We start from the raw sequence: 12641 nt of genomic DNA, 5'->3' as shown, positions 1-12641 counted from the left end.
CCCCACTTTCTCCTCTATCAATTTCAGTGTCTCTGGTTTTTTGTGGAGGTCTTTGATCCCCTTAGACTTGAGCTTTGTACAAGGAGATACGAATGGATCGATTCCCATTCTTCTACATGATAGCTGAATGGCTACATTCTTAAGAGAGGTTGAAACTGATTCATTTTGCAGACATTAACTATTACCTTCTTTATAATATGTTGTGCTTGGGTCTAGAACTCCTGCCCAAAATTCTCTAATTTTGCGAGACTTGATATCCTGCAGGTATTGTGCATAAAACACAAGCTGCTATGAGATAATGTTTTCTTGTTTTATTATATGAATTTGCATTTCATATGTTATCTCCTTTCCCAGTTTTCCCTCCAGAACCCCCCATTAATCCTCTTGCCACCTGTTTCTATGAGCGTGCTTCCCCTCAAACCAACCTATAACCTCCTCATTGCCCTGGCATGCACCTATACTGGGGAATTATGCCTTCATAGGTCTAAGGACCTCTACTCCTTTTGATGCCAGACAATGCTATCCTGTGCTACATATGGGGCTGGAGCCAAAGGTCTCTCTATGTGTATTGTTTGCTTGGTGGTTTAGTCCCTGGGAACTCACGGGTTCTGGTTGGTTGATACTTTTCTTCTTTCTATGGGGTTGCAAATCACCTCAGCTGCTTCAGTCCTTTTTCTAGCTCCTCCTTTGGGGTCCCTATGCTCAGTCCAATGCTTGGCTGTGAGCATCTGCCTCTGTGTTTGCCAGGTTCTGGCAGAGCCTCTCAAGAGGTTCCTGTCAGCAAGCACTTCTTGGCATCTGCAGTAGTGTCTGCTTTTGTGTCTGTGTATGGGTGATACCCAGGTAGGGTATGGTCTTTCCTTCAGTTTCTGGTCCAAATGTGTTGCCAAATTTCCTTTAGACAAGAGCCATTCTGGGTTGAAAATGTGGAGTAAGTTAGTGGCCCCATCCTCTAACAGAGGGACATACCTAACTTTTTTGGTATGGTCTCTATGGGTTCTTCCTCTGCTTTTGGGGGCATTTCAGCTCATCTCATCCATGTTGAATCATGGAAGTCTCTTGATTCATTGGAATCTGGGGCTTGCTGGTTGCTTCCCCAATTCCCCATATCCTCCTACTACATATATCTTTTAAAATTCCTGAACCTGTATATATTATCCTTATCTCCTCTCATACTGATCCTGCTCAACTTTTACCCCTCCCTCTCCTCTCTGCTTTCCAAATACTTCCCCCAATCTACCTCCCATTTGTATTTTGTTTTTCTTTCTAAGAAGGACTGAAGCATCCATACTTTGGTCTTCTTTCTTCTTGAGCTTCACATAGTCTGGAAATGGGGTCTTGGGTATTCCAAGCTTTGGGGCTAATATCCAGTTATTAGTGACTACATACCATGTGTGTTCTTTTGTGATTGTGCTACTTCACTCAGGATGATATTTTCTAGTTCCATCTATTTGCCTAAGAATTTCATGAAGTCACTGTTTTTAGTGGTTGAGTAGTACACCATTGTGTAAATGTCTGGCATTTTCTGGATTCATTCTCTGTGGAAGGACATCTGGGTCCTTCCCAGCTTCTTGTTATTATAAATAAGGCTACTATGAACATAATGTAGAATGTGTCCTTTTTAATGTTAGAGCATCTTTTGGGTGTATGCCCAGGAGTGGCATAGCTGGGTTCTTAAGTAATAATATGTCCAATATTCTGAGGAACCACCAGAATGATTTCTAGAGTTGTTGTACCAGCTTGTAATGGAGGAGTGTTCTTCTTTCTCCACATCTTCACCAGTATCTGCTGTCACCTGAGTTTTTGACCTTAACCATTTAGACTTGTTTGTGGTATACTATTAGCCTGGAGAGATAGGAATGCTTCAATATACGGAAATCCATCATTGTAATCCACTATATAAATGAACTCAGAAAAACAACAACAACAACAACAACAACAACAACACAACAACACAAGGTCATCTCATTAGATGCTGAGATAGCATTTGACAAAATCTACCAGCCCTTCGTGATAAAAAGTCTTGGAAAGATCAGAAATTCAAGTCCCATACCTAAACATAGTAAATGCAATATACAGCAATCCAGTAGCCAACATCACACTAAATTGAGCTAACCTTGAAGCAATCCCACTAAAATCAGGGACTAGACAAGGCTGCCCACTCTCTACCTACCTATTCAATATAGTACTCAAAGTCCTAGCTAGAGCAATTAGACAACAAATGGAGGTAAAATGGATACAAAGTGGAAAGTAAGAAATCAAAATATCACTATGTGCAGATGATACAGTAGTATAATTAAGTGGCCCCAAAAATTCCACCACAGAACTGCTACAATGGGTAAACAAGTTTAGTAATGTGGCTGGATAGACTAATTCAAACAAATCAGTAGCCTTTATCTACTCATAAGATAAACAATCTGATAAAGCAATTAGAGAAACAACACCAGTTCAGAATAGTCACAAATAATATAAAATATCTTGGTGTGACTGTAACTGAACAAACGAAAGTTCTGTATGACAAGAATATCAAGTACCTGAAGAAAGAATTCAAGAAGATCTCAGAAGATGGAAAAAACTCCCAACCTCACAGATTGGGAGGATTAATATAGTAAAAATGGCCATCTTGCCAAAAGCAATGAACAGATTCAATGTGATCCCTATCAAAATTCCCAATCAATTTTTCATAGAGTTCGAAAGAGTAAATTGCAAATTCATTTGGAATAACCCAAAACCCTGGATAGTTAAAACTATTCTCATCAATAAAAGAACTTCTGGGGAAATCACTATCCCTGACCTCAAGCTCAATAGTGATTAAAAACTGCATGGTATTGGTACAGAGACAGGCAAGTAAATAAATATTATTGTAAGTAATAAATAAGTATTGAAGATCCAGAAACAAAACCCCACACATATTGTCACTTGATCTTTTACAAAGGATCTAAAACCATTCAGTGGAAAAAAGACACCATTTCCAACTAGTGGTGCTGGTTCAACTGGTGGTGTGCATATAGAAGTAAGCAAATCAATTCATTATTATATCTTTGTCCAAAGATCAAGTACAAGTGTATCAAGGATCTCCAAATAAAACCAGGTACACTGAAACTAATAGAAGAGAATGTGGTGAAAGGGCCTTCGACACATGGGCACAGGGGGAGATTTCCTGAAAACAACACTGATGGCTTATGCTCTAAGATCAACAGTTGAGAAATAGGACCTCATAAAGTTGTAAAGCTTCTGTAAGGCAAAGAAAGCTGTCAATAGGACAAAATGGCAACCAAAAGGTTGGGAAAAGAATTTTACCAATCCTACATCTGATAGAAAGCTAACATATCCAATACATACAAAGAATTCAGGAAATTAGAATCCAGAGAACCAAATAACCCCTTTAAAATTAGATTATAAATCTAAACATTGAGTTTTCAATTGAGTAATATCAAATGGCTAAGAAGGACCTAATGAAATGTTCAACATCGTTAGTCATCAGGGAGATATTTCCATCAGCAACATATGGTGAAGAAATCAGTATTTCGCCATCTTCCTTTCTTACTTTAGCAGCAGTAAATTCTTCCTAAACCCTCTTGTACCATATGCTTTGAACTTTGACTATGAGGGATGTTAGTAGAAATGTCATGTCTATAGCTGAGAAACCAGACTTACTGAAATGTAAATAAAGAAAATAATAATAATAAAAAAAAAAAAAAAAAAAAAAAAAAAAAAAAAAAAAAAAAAAAAAAGATTCTTTACTTTAAACCAATAATGAGTGTATGACTTAAGAACTTTTATTCAAAAAGAGCCAATATTCTGGAAAAAAATTGTAAAGCATCATATATCTATGGAAACATTAGCATATTTGAATGATAGTTTAATACTATGTCAATCTAGGAAAGCAACAATTTTTTGGTTCCATGTTGGACCTGTGAGTTTTTAAAGCATAAATGTTTAGGCAGATTTACCATGACAGGTATAACATAAACCCAAAGTTCAGCCTCATACACATTCAGAAAGCAGGTTATTAACTCCATAATGATTATGCCTTTAGTATATAACTTGTATGTTTTGGGTAAGACTGTTGGTGTCTTTTTACATCAGAAGCCTACCTTATATATTGGTCATTGTGTAGGCTTCCTGTACGAAGACAGATTGCATCATAAATTTCAGGTTGATTTCTGTATGTCTAGAGTTAATGTGCATTGTTCATCAGTATGGTTTTATCATCAAGTTATGCTGAACATCCTAGAGCATCTGCAATGTGCTGGATTGTTTTCGGTGTCTTTGGTGACTGTACAAAAATAATGTATTAGAGGTGTAATATGCCTGACACTGATATTTTCATTTAATAGCTCATGTCTTTTTGCAGCAGGAGTATTACTGATTCCTATTACTTGTATTCAAATATATTATGAGTATTATATTTTATTTAAGTTATGATCAAGTATACTAACTTAATTTTCTTTTCTATATCCTTTATTTCTTTCTAAAGTCATGATCTTTCGCCTATTTTCCCCAAAGCCATATGCTTCCTTAAGTATATTAACAATCTAACTTCTAGCTGTTTTATTTCACTGATGTTCTATTATACCTTTGCTTTATTTTTGTTCTTTGGAGTGGCAGATGATATCTTTCCAAATATGTCTTTTTAGCACTCATAGCAGAAGACAAAATGAAATCAGAGAACTAGACAAGAGTCCATGGGGAGAACAATGATGCATATATTAGCATTATATATTAGGAAAGACTAAAAGAATGAACTTGAAGAAACTGAATGGAAACATTGATTCTAAGAACTTTCCTTTACTCCAGGTATCTTGACTATATTCAGGTCATGACATATGATCTCCATGATTCCAAGGATGACTACACTGGAGAAAATAGTCCCCTTTATAGATCTCCATATGACATTGGAAAGAGTGCTGATCTCAATGTGGTAAGACATTAACATATTCAGGTGGAATTGAGAAATTAATGCATGAGTCTATGCCATTTATTGTATCTGAAACACTGTAAGTAAGTAATCCATTTTGGAAAACAGATTTTATTCCTTAGCTATTAATTCTCACAATTTGAGATACAAGAGGAGAGAACTAACCTAAACAAAGACAGGTTACCAGATGTTCTAGCGAAAAATTTACTTTCTGCCACTACAGGATTCAATCATTACCTACTGGAAGGACCATGGAGCAGCACCTGAGAAGCTTATTGTGGGATTTCCAGCATATGGGCACACCTTTATCCTGAGTGACCCTTCTAAGACTGGAATTGGTGCCCATACTGTTAGTACTGGCCCACCAGGGAAGTACACAGATGAACCAGGACTCCTGGCTTACTATGAGGTCAGTATATTGGTTTTAGTGTGCNCAGTGATTTAAAGACCCATTTCTATGTTTAAGAACTGGAATCAGCTGATGTGTATGTTTGTTGTATCCAGTATGTACTCTCTCTAAGCAGATTCAATATGACAAGTGCTTCCATATTTTTATAGTATACATTCACGTAATTAATAATGAGAGGTACTTTAGAATATACAAGTTGATACTACCTTCTAAACAATAATATTCATAAATATGACTATAGGATATCTATTTACTCTTAGTCTAAAAAAAAACAAGTATGAGGACAACATGTGATCATTTTAAAAATAATTCAAGCAATAGTATTCTGTTGTGTCCTTGCCTAGTTTGATATGCTTGACCTCATGTTCAATGTACAGAAGTGTGTACAGATAGATGGAATCCCAGTGTGGCAGTATAAGCTAAGAAGATTACTGGAAACTCTCATGATTAATACTTACAGTATCAATTTTTAGGAGGCTCGATATAAAAATTGTCAGTTTGAATACTACTATCTTAGCTACTAATCAGGACAAAATTTCAGAAAGGAAAAATGTAGTAATGAGGACTAGTGATGCACCTCAGATTATGTCACTTCTGTAGTCTGTGGAAATGTCTAGATGTGCCCTGTAGAATCAGGAAATTCGGTAAATGTCTGTTTACTATAAGGCAATTAAAGGCTCTTTAGAAAATGGAGAAAAGTCCACAAGAGAATGGAGTAATTATAAATAAATTGAATTTTTTTCCCTTCTTGGAATTAATATTTAAAAGATCTGAATCTGTTTATTTAAAGATTTGTACATTTTTGAATGAAGGAGCCACTGAGGTCTGGGATGCCCCCCAGGAAGTACCCTATGCCTATCAGGGTAATGAATGGGTTGGTTATGACAATATCAGGAGCTTCACATTAAAGGTAAGTTTAGAACATTGAATGTGCTGAGATTGCATCCCGATTCCCAGGAAATCAAGTGACTAAGTGCCCTCTGTTTCAACAGGCTCAGTGGCTCAAGGANAACAATTTAGGAGGTGCTGTGGTCTGGCCCCTGGACATGGATGACTTCATTGGTTCTTTTTGTCACCAGGGACGTTTCCCTCTGACATCTACTTTAAAGAGAGATCTGAATGTACACAGTGCAAGTATGACATACTAGAGTTATACTCAGTGTACAATGCCCTTCATTCCCTCAAAGCCTGCCTCAACAACCCCATTTTAACTCCTGAGTCATCTTTTTCCATTCATTCATGTGCTCCTTTAAAAGTGATAGACACTTCCCCCTCTCTTCAATTCTATTAACTCATGTTACACACTTATTAGGAACCAGGGATACCTTGAGGGAGAGGCAGGCTGTTCCCAGTCTATTAACTATTCAGGGTATGAATCTGCAGAAACTATACCCACCCTTACTATCAGATGTTTCTCCTCTATTATCCATGTCATTACAGTGCAAATCTGTCCTTTTGGGGACTTTTATCAGAAATACTTTGAAAATACTGACATTAATGTATCTGTCCCTCTTGATTATATTTTATAGTTTATTCTGAAAATTTTAACAAACTATTTACCCAATGGGTATCAAGGAAGTATTGCTTATGACATGTGTGGTAAAAGCAATATTTTTAATTATTAACCTCTTTTAATTATTAAGCTTTTTATTTAATTATTAACCTTTTAAATATCTTTAATTATTAACCTCTGAGGTAGGGTTTTGAGACTTGGAAAAATAGGTTAACCACTGGGATGATGCTGCAAATTCCCAAAATACTAAATCTGGATTTATCGTCTGATAAAAACTGAAAGACCCTGAAATCAAGTGCTTCTCTAGTCCATGTCACCTAGATAGTACGTTTCTTCCCCATTTGCCTCCAGGGTCATTGTTGTGTCTTGTTTTGTTTGTTTCAGGTTGCAAGGCCTCTTATCGAGGCGAGCTTTAGACAATGATTTGTCCTTGGAAGTTCAAGGTTTTCCCACGGTGGATTCTGCATCACACTTCCATGGAGAATAATAGAACTAAGTTATGGTCTTTCCTGAATTGAATCCCAGAGTGGTACTACGATGGGTGTCTTGTCTGCTGTACCAGCTGGGAACAAACAAAAAATAGTCTTTATCTGTCAGTTTTGGCTAAGCTCTGAACATCTTTTGCTTCCTATAAAACCACCTTGCTTGTTTCTTGCTTTAATAATAAATTCCATGTTGAAAGCATCAACATCTCCAGTGCTTCATGTGAAATTTTGACAAAATCATTTCTGCCCATGGGTTACAGTAGTAAAATGGCTGTGGGAAGTAGTGATTAAACCCAGTGCCTTTGGATTTTCTATTTGACTTTAGGCTTTCTTTTTATTTATTTATTTATTATTATTTTCTTTATTTACATTTCAAATGCTATTCCGAAAGTTCCCTATACCCCATCCCCGCCCCTGCTCCCCTACCCACCCACTCCCACTACTTGGCCCTGGCCTTCCCCTGTGCTGGGGCATATAAAGTTTGCAAGACCAAGGGGCCTCTCTTCCCAATAATGGCTGACTAGGCCATTTTCTGCTATATATGCAGCTAGAGACACAAGCTCAGGGGGTACTGGCTAGTTCATATTGTTGTTCCACCTACAGGTTTGCAGCCCCCTTCAGCTCCTTGTGTACTTTCTCTAGCTCCTCCACTGGGGGCTCTGTCTTCCATCCAATAGCTGACTGTGAGCATCCACTTCTGTGTTTGTCTGGCACTGGCATAGCCTCACAAGAGCCCGCTATATCAGGGTCCCTTCAGCAGAATCTTGCTGGCATGAGCATTAGTATCTGAGTTTGGTGCCTGATGATGGGATGGATTCCCGGATGGGGTAGTCTCTGGATAGTCCATCCTTTCATCTTAGCTCTAAAGTTTGACTCTGTACCTATATCCTTTCATGGGTATTTTGTTCCTTATTCTAAGTTTGGGATGAAGTATCCACACGACGGTCATCCTTCTTGGTTTTCTTGTGTTTTGCAAAATGTATCTTGGGTTTTCTTAGTTTCTGGGCTAATATCCGCTTATCAGTGGGTGCATATCTAGTGACTTCTTTTGTGATTGGGTTACCTCACTAAGGATGATATCCTCCAGATACATCCATTTGCCCAAGAATTTCATACATTCATTGTTTTTAATAGCTGAGTAGTACTGCATGTGTAATTGTACCACATTTTCTGTATCCATTCCTCTGTTGAGGGCCATCTGGGTTCTTTCCATCTTCTGGCTATTATAAATAAAGCTGCTATGAACATAGTGGAGCATGTGTCCTTATTACTAGTTGGAAGATCTTCTGGAACTTTAGGCTTTCTTATGAGTGAGGCTGTGAAATGGAAATGTTTAATGATTGGTTCAGATTGAGAGTTACAACACGAAGAGGATGGGTTTATGGTACTTTGTGCATAATCCAGGAGTAGCTACAATAGCCTAAGGATGACAGCATACCCATAGCATTGTTTGACATTACCTGTTATGTACTCCAAGTTTTTTTTTTTAACATGCCTTGAGGAACCATAGTTGTGTGAGCCCTTCTTGAGTTTGCAGCTTTAGACAATCTCTAAGTATTCCTCATTCTTACTGTCTGAGTACTGCTGTTGAAGCAGGGTCCTCCTAAACCACCCACTGCCTCATTATCTGGCGTGTTTGCCACCTGTGCTCCCTCACTCTGGTTTGGTTTACTTGGACTTCACTAACAAATGGCATTAAGTCCTTTTACATAATTTGTTTAAGAAATAGTTACAGATTTTACCATATTTACCTTCATTGATTGCAGCTCATTTCTCTCAGACAGTTTATAAGTGTATTCAAATGGTTTTCAGACAGCATAACCAAACAATCCCACAGCATTTTTTTATCACAGAACTCAAGGTCATACTAAAACTCAGCCAATTTCATAGTTTCATATATCATTCATGGACATGCTCATGCTTTTTTGCTTCTCTGCATTTGATTATTTTTAAAACCTGATATTTGTGGAAACATACATTTATAATCAAGATAAGAATTTGTTTTGTCCATAAAGATAATACCTCTGAAGATCTTTGTCATTTTGTCATTATTTAGCTTATTCAATTTAATATAAATTGCCTGCAATTAACCCTTTCTAATCCTTTTATCCCTGAATAACCAATTATTTCTTTCTTTATCTCTCAATCTGACTATTATTCTAGGCATTAATAGATAAATATCTCTTCAATGTCTATTTTCAGTTTTCTGAAAGTGTATATATAGAAAAAAATTGCTACATATTTTATTCCTGAATTGTATTCCACCACAATGAAATTAGTCTCAGTAAGAGGTAGATGGAACGTCTATCTGGGCAGGTGTAGGCATGTGAGCAGCAATTCCCAGACTTCTTAGACTGAGCAGTAGGTGGTAAATATATTTAGATTACTTATAAATGTCAGAAAGCTGTTCATATTTTTAATATATATTGTATATATTTTACATATTACTTTTCTATATATTCTATAGTTTAAACATGTACAAATTATTAGGGATATATATATATATATATATATATATATATATATGCATTAAAGTAGAAAAACAACATAATTCATTATCATATTTTCTTTTGACACATATAATCATTCACATTATAGGTTTCATTTTACAAAAGAGCAACTAAGGGATAGACCTAGTAAGTGTCATATATCTCCCTAGTTCCTAACTTCAAAGCCCACTGCTGACAATGATAATGCTCTAGTATTTGGTTTATTTTTTTATTATTTTATTCTTTAATTCTAGATTACAATTCCAGTCTTCATCCCTCTCCTGGATTGCCCTCTGACCATTCCCCATACCATACATTCTCCTCCCCAGCCCCATGTCCAATATGATATCTGCACCTACTACTTCCACTCTACCAGAACTCCCCATTCCCTGGGGCCTCAGGTCTCTTGAGGGTTAGGTGTAATAGTATGAGTCCTTGGAGTCTCCCCTGGAGATGGATCCCAAGTTGGGTTAGTCACTGGAATGCCTTTGCCTCAGTCTCTTCTCCATTTTTGTCCCTGCAGTTCTTTATACAGGAACAATTCTGGGTCAGTGTTTTTGACTGTGGGAAGGCAGCTCCACCCCTGTATTTAATGCCTTGTCTTTCTACTGGAGATGGACTCTACAAGTTTTCTCTCCCCACTGTTAGGCATTTCCTCTAAAGTTCACTCATTCTCTTTGAGACCTAAGAGTCTCTTGCCTTCCTGGTTTCTGGTACATTGTAGGGGGTACCCTTAATCCTCTCCCCCTGAGGTTGCATAACAGGTAAGGTACATTCCCAGAATTTTTTACTTTTTAATATCAGGATATCTAAAGTGATTTTGATTTGAGATCTAGATAAACTAAGTATCATTTGGTGCATCTTACAAGCAATAAAATCATAATAATAGAACAGAGACTGGAACATGTGTAATACTATGCCAGTAAGAATCGAGATCTTATTTATTTATTTATTTATTTATTTATTTATTTATTTCCCATCTTATCATCCCCTTTCAGCCTCCCCTTACAGAGTCCCTTCCCTTTTCTTGCCTGAGATGTTGGGAACAACCTGAGTATCCCCTGACCATGGTGCATCATGATCTGCAGGATTAGGCTCATGCTGACACATTGAGGCCAGACAAGAGATTAATACTGGGTAACAGATACCAGAGTCAGGCTACAAGTTTAAGGGAGAGTCTCTGCTACATTTTGGGGGAACAACATGGAGAGTGAGCTGCATGTGTGCTAAATATGTTCCAGAGGCCTTGGCCCAGTACTTGGGTGCTCTTTGGTTGGTTTCTCAGTCTCAGAGAGATCCCAGGGATTCAGGTTAGTTTAGTCTGTTGATATTTCTGTTGGTTTTCTATCCCATTCAGAAACCCCAGTGGAGCAATAGCAACATCAACCCATCACAAAACTTTCACCTCAAATTTTATCCTGTTTAAAGAAATGCAGGCCGAGGGGATGGAACAGATACTGAGGGAATGGTCAACCCAGAATAAGCTCAACTTGAGATTCATCCCACAGGCAAGCATCAATCCCTAGCACTATCTATGATACTATATTATGCTTGCAGACAGGAGCAAGTTTTCCACTGAGAGACTCCACCTAGCAGCTGATGCAGACAAATGCAGACACCCAAAGCCACACAGTGGATAGAGTTTGGGGACTCTTATGGAATAATAGGAGTAAGGATTGAGACCAAGAAGGAAATAGGATCTGCATAATATGGCCAACAGTGTCAACTAAACTGGGCTTTTGGGGCTCTCAGATTCTGATCCCCCAACCAAAGAACATCCATGAGCTGAACTTAGGCCTCTCCACACATATGTGTCAGATGTACAATTTAGTCTTCATGTGCATTCTGAAAAATGGAAGGGAGCTGTAACAAATGGAAATTCCCAAAAGCTGTTGCCTGTACATGTGATATACTCTTCTAACTGAGCTAGATTGTCTGGCATAAATGGGAGAGTAAACATGTAGCCTTGAAGAGACTTGAGATTTCAGGGTGTGGGGAAAACAGATGGGATGGGGTGGGTAGGATACCTACTCAGAGGTGTAGGGAAGGGTGATGAGTAAAGGATTGTGGGAGGAGGTGACAGGAGAAGGAGGAGGCAATGAGCCAGATATAAAGTGGATAAGTAATATATATGCACATATTCATGTACATATTACATATAATATACATTTATATATTATCTTCACACAGAAAGTTAGTAGTTTGATTTCTTATGAGATTTTGAGACATCCTTATATTCCTCTCTTCTATATTTAACTACCTTTTAATTAGAGCAATTTCTTTTCCCATTTCCCAGAGTACTGTGGTCTAGCTATTTTGAAGTCTATTATCATCCCATTTGCATACTGTAGAAATGGTCCCTTTATACTTGACTCACTTCTCCAGTTACTCCAGGATATTTACTCCCACCCGAATATTTGGATCTAGGAGCCTTCAGTGATTGAGACTATGTGACATTTTGCTTTTTTTTTTCTTACTTTATTTTCTTTATTTACATTTCAAATGCTATCCCGAAAGTTCCCTATACCCCCCCCCCGCCCCTGCTCCCCTACACACCCACTCCCACTACTTGGCCCAGGCCTTCCCTTGTGCTAGGTCATATAAAGTTTGCAAGACCAAGGGGCCTCTCTTCCCAGTGCTGGCCGATTAGGCCATCTTCTACTACATATGCAGCTAGAGACACAAGCTCAGGGGGTACTGGTTAGTTCATATTGTTGTTCCACCTACAGGTTAGCAGCCCCCTTCAGTTCCTTGGGTACTTTCTCTAGCTCCTCCATTGGGGACCCTGTGTTCCATCCAATAGCTGGCTGTGAGCATCCACTTC

The 12641-nt window shown here is 37.9% G+C and overlaps 1 protein-coding gene across 1 annotated transcript in view; it reads left to right on the top strand.

The window, feature by feature from the left end:
- The window catches only part of LOC110314736 (chitinase-like protein 3), a 9355-nt gene extending 1828 nt beyond the window's left edge, over positions 1-7527 (top strand). The window contains exons 2-6 of the mRNA XM_021188971.1: positions 4801-4924; positions 5145-5330; positions 6121-6240; positions 6323-6464; positions 7228-7527. Of these exons, the coding sequence (XP_021044630.1) occupies positions 4801-4924; positions 5145-5330; positions 6121-6240; positions 6323-6464; positions 7228-7259 (604 nt within the window). The 3' untranslated portion in view covers positions 7260-7527. The remainder of the gene's footprint in view (positions 1-4800; positions 4925-5144; positions 5331-6120; positions 6241-6322; positions 6465-7227) is intronic.
- The last annotated feature ends 5114 nt before the right edge of the window (positions 7528-12641 follow it).

This window comes from Mus pahari, unplaced genomic scaffold, assembly GCF_900095145.1.
Source record: "Mus pahari unplaced genomic scaffold, PAHARI_EIJ_v1.1 scaffold_12276_1, whole genome shotgun sequence".
Taxonomy (NCBI): domain Eukaryota; kingdom Metazoa; phylum Chordata; class Mammalia; order Rodentia; family Muridae; genus Mus; species Mus pahari.
The sequence above is the reverse complement of the archived record's forward strand: the minus strand, read 5'-3'. Positions and strand labels throughout refer to the sequence as shown.